The 12656-nt window shown below is 56.1% G+C and overlaps 1 protein-coding gene across 1 annotated transcript; it reads right to left on the reverse strand.

Moving 5' to 3' along the window:
• Positions 1 to 16: 16 nt before the first annotated feature.
• Positions 17 to 11805, reverse strand: PYGM (glycogen phosphorylase, muscle associated). Its single transcript, XM_057728808.1, has 20 exons — positions 11496 to 11805; positions 10342 to 10443; positions 10176 to 10254; positions 9988 to 10091; positions 9484 to 9615; positions 7959 to 8070; positions 7790 to 7872; positions 7217 to 7360; positions 6786 to 6878; positions 6391 to 6537; positions 6072 to 6235; positions 5687 to 5801; positions 5031 to 5132; positions 4542 to 4689; positions 4170 to 4228; positions 3901 to 4042; positions 3254 to 3461; positions 846 to 980; positions 569 to 635; positions 17 to 455 (listed from the first exon to the last, which is right to left on the reverse strand). Exons 1-20 carry the CDS (start codon positions 11736 to 11738, stop codon positions 306 to 308), a joined length of 2529 nt encoding a protein of 842 aa, XP_057584791.1. The 5' UTR covers positions 11739 to 11805; the 3' UTR covers positions 17 to 305.
• Between the last annotated feature and the right edge of the window lie 851 nt (positions 11806 to 12656).

Genomic DNA, 12656 nt, shown 5'->3' on the forward strand with positions numbered 1-12656 from the left:
CTCAGAGCTAAAAATATTTCCCAACAGAGCGAGGAGTGAGGAGGCTCCCATGGAGAATCAGTTTATTGGGGAGTGGGTGCGGTTGGTCAGACCCATAAATAGGAGGGGGCGGGGAGCCCGAGGACAGGATGGGGGATGTGTCCTTAGTCACGCTGAACCCTGGGATCTCGAGGCTGATGGGAAATGGGGGTTCTAGGAAAAGGTTTAGAGATCTAACTCCAGTACCCCACTCTGGATGTGGAGCTGGAGCTGGCCCAAGGGATTGCAGACAGACTCAGGAGCAGGTTTGGGTCTGGTCTAGAGGCTCAGATCTTCTCATCCGGGGCTGCCAGGCGCTGGCGGGTAGGCTCCACGCCCCAGATCTCCCTGGCGTACTGGGCAATTGTGCGGTCGCTGGAGAACTTGCCAGAGGTGGCTATGTTCCTGATCACCATCCGCGTCCACTCCCTTGGGTTCTACAGGCCAAAAGGGAGCTCTGGGTTTGCTCTGCCAGTGGGGTCCCCACCTTCCATCTCATCCCAACCAGGGCCACCAAAGCCCTGCCAACTCCTGGCCGAGGACCCCTCACCTTATACAGGGCACTGACTCTCTCCTGGCATTTAATGTAGTCTTCATAATCTGCAAAGACTTTAAACCTGGAGGGGAATGGAGAAGCAGAAAGTTTCATGGGGTCAAGTGCTAAGCCCATCCTGTCCCATCGGATTTCTGGGGACCTGGGCAGTGATGCTGCTTCCAAAGGAATCTAGCCCCAACTGCCCAGAAGCCCTGTCCAGCCTCCTCATGGCGCCTGAGCCCTATCCATCCCAGCAGCCCCGCATGCGCAGTTTCCTGGCCGGCCGGCTCACCGGTCATGATGCATGAGCATGTTGACAATGTCCTTGAACAGGTCGGGCTGTTTAGGAGAGAAGAAGCCACTCTTCAACTGGTCGATGACGTGCCGAAGCTCAGGAATTCGGTCGTAATACTCCTGGGCATTGTACCTGCGGGGCAAGAGCCCTAGTCAGCACCCTGGAAAGGGGTTCCTGGCTCCTCCTCCAGCAAAACACCAGGAAGTTCCAAGCCCCAGGTTCAAAGCTCAGGTCCAGCCTGCTACTGCCCTCTTTGCGGGTGCCACACTCCCTCTGGAGGTCCTTCCAAGAGGCCCCCTCCCTTCTCAGCTCAGCTTTTCATACCCCACTTTGGAGATGAGGAAACGGAGGCCTGGAGAGGGCAGAAAGGTAGTGTCAGGGCCAAGGCCCCGCACCAAGCGCTCTTCTTCCCCCACCACCATTGTCTCCCAACAGGTTTGTTTCCTCCGTGAATGGCGTTTCTCCCTCACCATCCCAAGTCCATCCCTGGCCTCGCCTTCAGGCTCCAGGAGGCGCCAACAGGTATATCCTGAGGAACATCCTTAAACTCAAACTGTCCAGCCAAGCTCATTGCTGTGCCTGGCACCAACTTTCCTCCAGTGTCCCACATCCTGAGGCACCTGGAGTCAAATCTCTCAAGACTAGTCACATCTCTTTCCTTCCTTTCTCTCTTCCAACCAGAAACTAAGGCCATCTCCTCAATAATGTCCCTAATCCCATCCCCAGCACTGGCCTACTGCAGGGGACTCCACCTGCCATCTGGTGTCAGCCCCACCCTGGTCCCCCACCTAGAAGTTTTCCCCTCCAGGCGAGCCTTCATCCTGTAGTCAAAAGTGTCCATCTGGAGTCTAGTTCTGAACATGTTGAACTTTGCTCAAAACATTTCTCATTTCCCTCCTGTCCAAAGGACTGAGCCTGCCGCACTTCCAGTGCAGGGGGCTCAGGCTCTATCCCTAGTTGGAGAACTAAGATCCCGCATGCCACACAGCACAGACAAAACAAAACAAAACCAAAAAACAAAGGACCAAATCTGAACTTTCTAGTCAAGCCCCACAGGAGGAATTCCTATCAATACTCAGTGCCAGCTCTTATAAGCTGTTGGTGGGAGTGTAAACTGGTAGCAACTTTCTGGAAAACAAGTTGACAATGTGTATCAGGAGCCTTAAGAACTCATACTTTTTGAATCAGAAATGTCTGCTTCTAATAATTATCATAAGGAAATAATCAGAGATGTGGACATCAGTGTAAAAGTTTGGCCATCACAGGGACATTTATACTAACAAACAGGGGAAAGCAACCTTAATGTCCAACCATATGGAACTAGGTAAATAAGTTATGGCATGTCCATAGGATAGAATGCTATACAAACACAAAAAATTTTGAAGACTATTTAATGGCATGGAAAATGCCCCACCAATGTTAAGATAACAGGATTCAATTACTGTACATACATTATTCCCAGCTTTTAAAAACTATATATAGGGCTTCCTAGGCAGCACAGTGGTTAAGAATCCATCTGCCAACACAGGGGACACAGGTTCGATCCCTGCTCCAGGAAGACCCTACATGCCACGGAGCAAATAAGCCCGTGTACCACAACTATTGAGCCTGTGCTTTAGAGCCCGTGAGCCACAACTATTGAGCCCATATGCTGCAACTACTGAACCCCATGCGCCTAGAGCCCGAGCTCCACAACAAGAGAAGCCACTGCAATGAGGAGCCTGCGCACCACAACGAAGAGTAGCCCTGCTCACCGCAACTAAAGAAAGCCCACACACAGCAAAAAAGACACAACACAGCCAATAAAATAAATAAATAAATAAACAAACTATATATATACACACACACATAAATACACAAAGAGAAAGAGAACTGTGGCTTTAAATCTGGGTGATGACGTTATGCATGACAGTTGCTTTATTCTTTGTGGCTTTATATTTTGCCAATTAATGAGCATGTACTGCTTTTATGATAAGAAAAAAATCATATTTTAAAATAAAATGTTAAAAATGTCATGCCAGGAAAATGTCTTCTCTGAAGATCTGTGGTTCTGACCACAAGCACAGGTATAAATACTGTACTCAAATTTCCCTTTTTGCCATGGCTGCCAGGGAGCTAAGAATATCACTTTACTTCCAATTCCAGAAATAATACTATCTCTTAGGGTTGATATTATCTTCTCTTCCTTTTCCTTCAGTTCTATGTTACTTCTTTCTTTTCCCATTTCATTAACCTTGTTTGTTTTAAGTTACCTCAAAAGTTTTCTAGACTCATGATGGCCATAACTAAGACCTTGTGCAGCCTGGACCAGCCTTTCCACTCATGCCTCTTGCTCCCAGCTCTACCCTCCAGCAGTCGCACCTTGGTGCCTCCTGCCCATGGACTGTGAACTTTGCAGCCCATACCCTCTCTGGTCAAGCCTGTCCACGTCCTCCACCCGCATGCCGAAGATGAAGAAGTTCTCCTCTCCCGCCTCTTCTGCCATCTCCACGTTGGCCCCGTCCATGGTGCCAATGGTCAGAGCCCCGTTGAGCATGAACTTCATGTTGCCAGTGCCTGAGGCCTCCGTACCCGCAGTAGAGATCTGCTCAGACAGGTCAGCGGCCGGGATCACTGTGGGGTGGCAGCAGGGGACAAGCTCAGCTCCAGGAAGAGCCCTGCCTCAGCTGGAGACTCTGGAGTTAGTGTGGCCCTAGGCATGGCCAGATTCAGAGTTCCCTCCACCCCAACCCTCCAGTCTTCACTAACTAAGTCTCCCTCTCACGCCCCCCCACCTCTTGTTAATTCTTGAACATCTGGGATCTAAACGGACTCCCCCGCCCTGCCCAGCTCCATTGTGGGATTTAAAGGGCACCACCAAGGCCCATCTCCCCTATAATTTCACCCCATACTGTGTAAAATTCCACCATTAAGGGGACATCCTCATGATTTGAGTATTGTCCTCTCCAGATTCTTCTTTAAAGGGCAAGTACCCCCGGAAGAGGAGATTAATATCTCTTCCTGGGACTGAACTAATCAGAGCTTCCTAGGGTCCCCACTGGCGGCACCCCACCTTTCTCAGCCAGCGAGACTCGGTAGTTCTCCAGGAAGATGACACGGAGGCGGTCTCCCACCACCGGGTCATGGTTGACCACATCCCCAATGGCTGTGATGAGTTTGATGATCATTTTGGCCATGTGGTATCCAGGTGCAGCCTGTGGGGGCACAGTCTGGGGTCAGCTCCACAGTCTGACCTCCTGCCCCCAGCCTGCAACCCAGCCAGGCTGACCTCACCCTGGACATCAAACGACTACACCCATGGTCTGTGACCCAGCTTCTCACCTTCCCTCCAATCATCACAGTCCGAGGCACAAAAAACTTACTGGGTTCCTTCTTGATGCCTGTGGAGAAACAGAGGGATCCAGTGAGTGGCCCAGGTTTTCCCTCTGAGCAGTAGCACCTAACAGCACCCATCCAGCCAGAGCCAGGCTGGGAGACAGTAGCCCTGACTTGGGCAATCACTTGCTTCGTGACCTCAGATCTGTCATTTCCCTGCTCTCTGAGCCTCGGTTTGCCCATCTGTGAAATGGGGATAATTCCATGTCCCAAGACTTGTCCTGAGGTCAAAGGAGATGTTGATTGGGAAGTGTGCAGTAAGTTGGGAGGTACACAGATGGGGGGGAACCAGGAGCTAGAGGGAACCCTGCCACTCACGGTTGTACAATGTGATGACATGGAGGCAGTTGAGGAGCTGGCGTTTATATTCGTGAATCCGCTTCACCTGGATGTCGAAGAGTGAGTTGGGGTTGATGTGGACTTTGTATTCCTTCTCTAGGTACGCAGAGAACTTTAACTTGTTTTCCTGAAGGCAGAGGAATGGGGAGAGCTCACCAATAGGCCTCAGCCTCAGGAAATCCTACAGTCTCATTTCTTCCCCAGGAAGGTGAGGATAGAAGGCTCCCTAGCCACCTTCATCCACGCCTGCATCAGGGCAGACATTGCTAATCGATGTCAGCACTCTTCCAGTGAGGTCAGATGATGCCTTCCTACCATGGACTGACTCCAAGCAACTTCTACCAATGGCCTGAGGTTGCAGGAGGGATGAGATTTATCAGCCTTTCCTGACCCAGACATCCGGCCCCTCCAGCACTCTCCATTCCAGCCCCGGCACAGGTGTCTGTCCCAGGTTGCAACGCTCCTCACCTGCTTCACTTTGGCCACATCCCGGATAAAGGCTTCATCATCCACGTAGGAGAGCAATTTGCGGAGCTGGTCCAGGTCTGCGATGTAGTCTTCCCCGATGCGCTGTGGGAAGATGACTCTCAGGCCCATGTCCCCCCTCCGTCCTCCCTCACAGAGGGGTCCCTTTCCAGGTCAACCAAGCCCTGTCCCCTGCAGACAACTCCTTCCTCTGCAGCCTCCCAGCTTGGGGGTGGTGCATGTATGTACATCTTTCCTCCCCTCCCAATCTTGAGCTCTGATGGCTGACCCCCATCTAACCCCTACAGGCCTCCCTCCTGTCCTTTTCCTCTGACAGGCAATGACCTCGGGGCCCTGCTCCCAATCTCTGCCCCTTTCTGGTCTCACTTCAGATGTGACCTGCTGATAACCCCTCCATTAGACTGTAAACTCCACCAGGTTGACCTTCATAGCCGAGGTCTCCATTAGCCCACAGGCACCCTCATGCAAATAAGGAAATGGTTCCCCTCCTCCAGACACACACAAGGCTTGGGGAACTCAGCGCAGGATGGATTTCAGCCCTCGACTGTGTGCCCTACAGCGAGCCACAGACCGGACCCCACCCAGCTGCTCCCCGCAGTGACCGTGTTGTCCCCTATTGGCCATACACGAACTCTCACCTCAGCAATGACCTCTGCCAGCCCCGGGTTACACATGACCAGCCAGCGCCGCGGGGTGATGCCATTGGTCTTATTCTGGAACTTATGAGGCTCCAGCTCGTAGAAGTCCTTGAAGCTACAGGATGGGGTCAGGGGATCACCAATCACCCCTGTGGGATGAAGGCCTCCTGCCTGGGGCCTCTACCCTGGTTTCCTGATGAAAGGGGCCTGGAGGTGAAGGGTCATCTGGGGACAGGACTGGACAGGACGGCAAGCCTGATGCTTGTAAGAGCAGTGCTACCTATGGAAGGGGTCAGCTGGGGGCGACTGTGAGTGGCGGGTACCCGGCAGTGAGGGGGTGGGCGGGGCCCAGCGGGAGGGGCGGGGTCTGGGGAGCGGATCTCACATGGTCTTCTTGAGGATCTCAGAGTGGATGCGAGCCACGCCGTTGACGGCGTGGGAACCGGCGATGCACAGGTGCGCCATGTTGATGCGCTTCACGGCGCCCTCTTCCACCAGCGACATGCGCCGCAGCCGGTCTATATCCCCTGGGAACGCGGCTGCCACCCGCTGTGCCGGGAGAGCCCAGAACTAGGACGGGGACCCAGGACTCGGGTCCCCAGCCCTTACCCCCAATCTCCGCCCATAGCCTCCCCACCAGAGTCTCAGAAGGCATGCTTTCCGTGCCCCTCACACCCCACCCTCCACCCCACGCCTCCACTCACATTAAGGAAGCGCTGGTTGATCTCGTAGATGATTTGGAGGTGCCGGGGCAGCAGGGTCTCTATGAGGTGCACGGGCCAGCGCTCCAGGGCCTCGGGCAGCACCGTGTGGTTGGTGTAGGCACAGGTCTTCACAGTCACCTCCCATGCCTAACAGATGGGATGGGGAGGCAGGACCCCCGGGGGCTTAAGCCGGGTGACTCTCCGCACACACTGTGCAGCCAGGAGCCCTGCCCTGGCCACTGCCACGCCAGGTTCCAGGACACCCGCCCTCTGGGCCTCACACTGCTCTCTGTTCAGTGAGGGCTCCACCCACATCTTTCCACTCCCCAGACTGGGAAAGGAACCCTGAGATGGAGAGGGTGAGGCAGAGGTGAAGGAGAGGCCCTGAAGCCCACCTTGTCCCAGTCCAGCCGCTCCTGGTCCACCAGAATCCTCATCAGCTCAGGGATGGCCAAGGAGGGGTGGGTGTCATTGAGCTGGATGGCCACCTGGGGTGGGGCGGAGTGGAAATTGGAGTCAGTCTGGGCTCCAAACGAAGGCTATGGTGACTGTCCTTTGCCCCTTCAGAGCACCACCCCCTCCAGGGCCCCTCAGTTCTAGGGCTGAGCTGGGGGTGGAGGCCCTCATGGGGGCAGCTGTGGGGCAGGAGGAAGAGGGGAGCAAGGTTATATTAAGGATCCCAAGCAGATCACCCCCACACGCACCCTCAACACCCAGCCTCCACTTCTTCATCTATAAAATGGGCAGTGCAGGCTGAGACTGGAGGGGAGAGGGATGGCATCCATCACAGGAGGTGTAAAGGCCAGCCCTCCCTGGGGCCTGGTACCTTATCTGGGAAGGCATCGAAGTTCGTGCGCACAGGGTCACGGCAGCCGAACTTGGAGGATTTGAAGCGGCGGATGATGTCCTGGAGCGTGGCAGCCACTACGAAGTACTCCTGCTTCAGCCGCAGCTCCTTCCCCTCAAAGAACTGGGGACAGTATGAGGCAGGGCGGAGTCAAGGTGGTGGGGCATGGCCTAACACTGCTGTGGGTGTGGCCAGGAGAGACTCCCACCCACACCAAGATTCCTGAGCCCTGAACTGCTCCACCTCAGGGACCCAGGGGTCTTTCTCCCACCAAGAAGCAGCAACACGGATGGTGTCAGGAGGGAGGGATACAAGGACCAGGAGTATTGTGGGTGTCACCAGGGAGCAGGCCCTCCATAGCGCCCCACTCTACTCTCCTGCCCCCAGAACTCAGGCATCCTCCCACTTCAGGAACTGGGGGAAAGAACGGGACACACAGGGGCCAGCAATATGCCCTGGGTGTGACTAGGGCACCAGCAAGTGTCACTCCCCCCACTCCTGCCCTCTCCCAGGTACTCTGGCTTCCTGTTGCCAGCCCAGGGAGTAACATACGTTGTCGTTTGGGTACAGGACACGAGAGATGTTCTCAGCCAGGTTGCGGTCCAGCACAGCCTGGATGTAGCCACCGACATTGACTGAGGAATGAAAGTGGGGAGAGGGTCAGGCTTGGGTCGAGTGTGGGGCGGGGTGGGCAGGGGGTGCTGACTTTGGCTGAACTCACAGTCCTTGAGGTTGAAGTCATTGGGGGCCTTGGCAGACCACAGGCGCATGGTATTGACAAAGTTGTTGCGGTAGCCAGGCACGGGTGTGTCGTAAGGCATGGCCAACACCACCTGCAGGGCACCAGGCGTGGCATCAAGAGGTGGACATCTGCTGTGTCTGAGAGGCCCTGAGAACTAGAACTCCATGCTTTGTCCCTGCTCTCCACCAACTCCCAACCCCAGGATCTCGTCCCAACTTTGGGTAACTACAAGCAACCCTGCCAACCTCTCTGGACCTTGTGTATAAAGAGAGGACATCCCAGCGCCTCCCCACACCCCCTGCCTCTCCTTGCTGGCCTGTTGTAAGGATTCCAGGAGGAGGCAGGGATGAACCCAGAGCCCAAGGTGGGGCCCTGTTGGTGGCTGCTCTGCCGTGATGGGGACGAGCTGGCCACCTGGCCTGAGCACAGTCTAGAGGACACTGTGGACTGATGGAAGGGTAATCATGGGGCCTGGCTGAGGGGGTCACAGAGGTCAAGTCCATCCAAAGGGCTTACACCTGGTTGACCACAGGGCTAATCAGCAGTGCCTAATGCTGGCCCCGCCTCCCACAATTAGCAAACATCAGTAATTGCTGCCAGGGACTTCCCTGCTGGTCAAGTGGTTAAGAATCTGCCTTCCAATTCAGGGGACACAGGTTTGATCCCTGGTCAGGGAATCAAGATCCCACATGCCGCAACTAAGATCCAACACAGCCAAATAAATAAAATAAAACAAAATAAAATAATTGCTGCCACGGGGTGGGGGACACACCCACGTCTCCCTCCCCAACATTAAGTAGCCCCTGATTGGAGCAGAGTGAAAGCTGCAGCTCAGAGAGGGAAGGGACTGGCCCAAGAGCACACAGCGAGGCGGGCAGCCAGAGCCCTGCTGAGCCTTAGCATGAGTGACAGCAGAACAAACTCTTGATTCTGAAAGCCTAGAGGTTGCTGTGCAGCCGTCTGGAGGCTGATGACCTGCAGCCGCAGCAAGAGGACTGACTGAGTTGGGATTGGACACCTGGTTTAGCTCTAGGTTCCCACTAACTTGCTCTGTGACCTTGAACAAGTCAATTGCCCTCTGCGGGTTTTAATTTTCTCCTCGTCCCCCTTTCTGGGTTTTTGCTTTGTTTGCCATCAAGCCCCCAGTTCAGACGTGCAGGGAAGCCAAGACTCTGTGATTATTCTTTGATGAGTCTTGTGGGGTGGAAAGGAGCCAGGTCAGGGGAGGAGCACTGGTAGAGCAGGGCAGCCTCTCTCTTCCTCCCAGGCTCTGCACTTGGTCTGGCTCCCCTGTGACCCTGTCTCCAGCCTCTCCTGGTTCCAGCTGTGTGACCTTGAGTAAGTCACTTAACCTCTCTGAGCCTGAGTGGCATCCACTATAAAATCGCACTAGGTCCAGTAGCCTCCAGGCTCTTTCCTTGTTTCTCCCTGTTTCCTCTAGAACCTTCTCCCCTCCTCCTCCCTAGATTCCCTGCCCACCCATGCTCCCTGACTTCCCCCTCACCTGTGTGTCTACCCACTTGGCACCCTGGCTGGTGTGCTCCACGTGGCCATAGAAGTGCACAGGCAGCATGAACTCGGGTCGTGCCTTCTCCCAGGGGTTGCCATAGCGAAGCCAGTCATCAGCCTCTTCCATCTGAGCGCAAGGCAGGTCAGGGGAGAAAGAAAGGCAATGTCAGAGCTGGGCTCACACCACAGCAGGTGGTGGGTCGGGCAGGACCAGTGGCCCTGGTGTGCCGTATATAGGGAGGGTGTAAATGAAGGGCTCTGAGGTAGGTGGGCCCCTGGTCTGGTGGAATATCCAAGGCGACAACATGTGGGTATGAGAGGCTGAGAGATTCACAGGGTGTGGACCTCCCTGGAGCTAACAACTGGCTTGGGGCCAGGGGGAAGGGGCAAGGATGTTTTCTACCAAGGCTGGGGCTGTTTCTGGGTCCATGTACAGGTGAATGGATAAATAGGGATCTTCTCCATCATAACTACAAGGTCAGGGCCCAAGGTCGCTCACCTGCCAGCCCCCAGAGATCTTCTGGTTAAAAATCCCAAACTCATAGCGGATCCCGTAGCCATAGGCAGCCAGGCCTAGTGTTGCCATGGAGTCCAGAAAGCAGGCTAGGGGTGCGCATGGAGGCGGGTGTCAGAGACCCAGCACAAAGGAACCCTTCTGCCCCATCCCCTGCCACCCCGCTCACTTACCCGCCAGCCGTCCCAGGCCTCCGTTACCCAGCCCTGCATCCTCCTCGATTTCCTCCAGCTCCTCCATGTCTAAGCCCAGCTAGAGGGGGAGGGTGTGGCAGGAGTCAGGGCCAAGGGCCAGCAGGTCAATCCCCCAATCCCTAAGGCCTGCCTCACCCCTACACACCTGGTAGGTGGCCTCATCACAGGCATTCTCCAAGGCCAGGTTCACCATGGTGTTTTGTAGAGTCCGGCCTATGTAGAATTCCAGAGACAGGTAGTAGATCCTCTGCCCGGAGAGACAGATGGCGTCAAGGCTGTCCACTGACATTCATCCAGTCCTAGCTGGGTCTGCACTGCTCGTACTTCCTGCCCCACTCCTAGGCCCCAGCACATTCCAGTCCTGCCTCCATTTTTCCCTCCTTCTCAGGCTTTGGGGCCCAACAGGGAAGATTCTGGTCCCAGCATTTCTTCTGACTTTGGACAAATCACTTTTCTTCTCTGAGCCTCAGTTTCCTCATCTGGAAAATGGGGCTGGCCATATCTACCTCAGGGCCTGGGGTACTTAGGAGAGGTGGGAACCCCTTTCATCACACACAATCCTGCCAATAGCCCACTAGGGAGTCAGGGCATAGGGAAGCACCTCCAAGTGCTCCCCAAAAGGGGAGGCCAGGCCCAGAGCAAAGGAGGCCAGGCTCAAGGTCACACAATGACTCAGGGCTAGAGTCGGCCATCTCCTGTCCTTGCAGTGCCCAGCTCCCCTTGGCCCTCAAGCCTTAGTCCCAAGAAGGGGCCGGAGAGGCGCCAGGATCCAGGATGCTGGATCTCCTGGTGCCTGGTCTCCTGGTCTCCTGGGTCCCCTCCCTGCCCCTCCCCCACTCCTGTCCAGCAGTGTCAGGTTGCTGACATTTACCAGTGACCCCAACAGACACTTGATCTCGCCACTCCAGCTGCCCCAGCTGCGCCCCACCCGCTGCACCGGCACACCACTCACGCATTCAGTGATATGTCCTTCCAGTTAGGGTCCAACCCAGGCCACAGGACTTCCTGCCCCCCAGAAGCCCCTCCATTCTCTGAGTGAGCACTGGGCCTTTGAAACCAGCCTACCTGAACCTGACCTGAGCCCGTGACCTGTCCCTGCCCCAGTTTCTCCCCCTGGGTTGCCCCAGCACCCAGGGCACCTAGCACCTCTGGATGCTCCAGCCTCAGGAACCTGGAGGGACCCTTGATTTTGCCGCAGAAAGCCCTGACCCCAGGAAGGGGCTGCCCCTTGGTCAAGATCTCCCAGCCCCTAGGAAGTGCTCCCAGCCCATTCCCCTCCCGGGGTGCCCCAAGCAGCACCTTGGGGTCCTTCTCATAGTAGTGCTGCTGCGTGCGGATCCAGCGGCCCACGAGGTGGTCCCGCACGGTGTAGGCCAGTGCGAAGTAGTAGTCTCGGGGGGTGGCCACATTGCGGTCTTTCACGAGTGTGAAGTGGAGGTGCCGGTTGAAGTTCTTCTTCAGCTCGGTCACATTCTCCACGCCGGCCAGGCCACGCACACTGATCTGCTTTCTCTTCTCCTGGTCTGTCAGGGGCCGGGACATGGCTGCGGGAGGGCAGGCTGGATTGACTCTGCGGACTGACCGGCGGCCTGAGAGGTGCCTCCAGCCAGGGAGTGGAGATCCCCAGCTGGCTGGTGCTTTAAAGCCCGGCTCCAGGCAGCGTGCCCCGCCTCCTCCCTTGATGGGAGGGTCTTGGCCTGGCAGCTCAGGGAACTATTTTGGGGTGAGGGGAGAAGAGGAGGGGCAGGGAGGGCAGGGCCAACCTGCACAAGGGGCCTGGCCAGGGCTGGCCTGACTCGTTCGAAGCGCTTATGCTGACCCAGTTCCTCCAGGCCTCACACACTGGGGTCTTCTGTCCCCATCCCTGCCTTTTGCAGGTTCAGAGACAAGATGCAGCAGGCAGAGGGCTGGCCTGAGAGGCCTGAGGCTTGACTGGGGCCTCTGGGCTGTGACTTTGGCTGAGGTTACCCTGATCTGGGCCCCTCTCCCGGGTTATAGATGAAGGACGGGGCCTGCTTGTGGGCCCTCCATCAGGGCTTCTTGGAGAGGCCAAGGGGGCTGTCAAGGAGGACAGGTGTTAGGAGGCCCAGCCTCCAGCAGAGCAACTTGGCTTCAGTTCTAGACCTTCACACACGAGGCTGCAAACCATAGGCGGGATGCCCTCTGGTCAAGCTCCCATGGTGGCCCTGCACTCGGGTGGGGAGGACACATGTTGTGACAAGAGGCGCCAGGACTCCCCACAGGCTGAAGGCCCAAGTGCTGGACATCAGAGTGCCCTGAACAGAAGTGCAGCTGGCAGAGTACACTGGGTGGCTGAGAGAAGGGGGACAAGGACCCTGGACTCCAGGGGGTGGTACGGGGAGGTCGCCTGCAGCAGGGCCACTGCCCCCACCCCATCCCCCACCAAAGTCGAGCCACTCTGAGCTCCCCCTGTTGCTGTCCCTCAAGGAGCTCTGAAAT

This window comes from Hippopotamus amphibius, chromosome 3 (assembly GCF_030028045.1).
Source record: "Hippopotamus amphibius kiboko isolate mHipAmp2 chromosome 3, mHipAmp2.hap2, whole genome shotgun sequence".
NCBI classification, from domain to species: Eukaryota; Metazoa; Chordata; class Mammalia; order Artiodactyla; family Hippopotamidae; genus Hippopotamus; species Hippopotamus amphibius.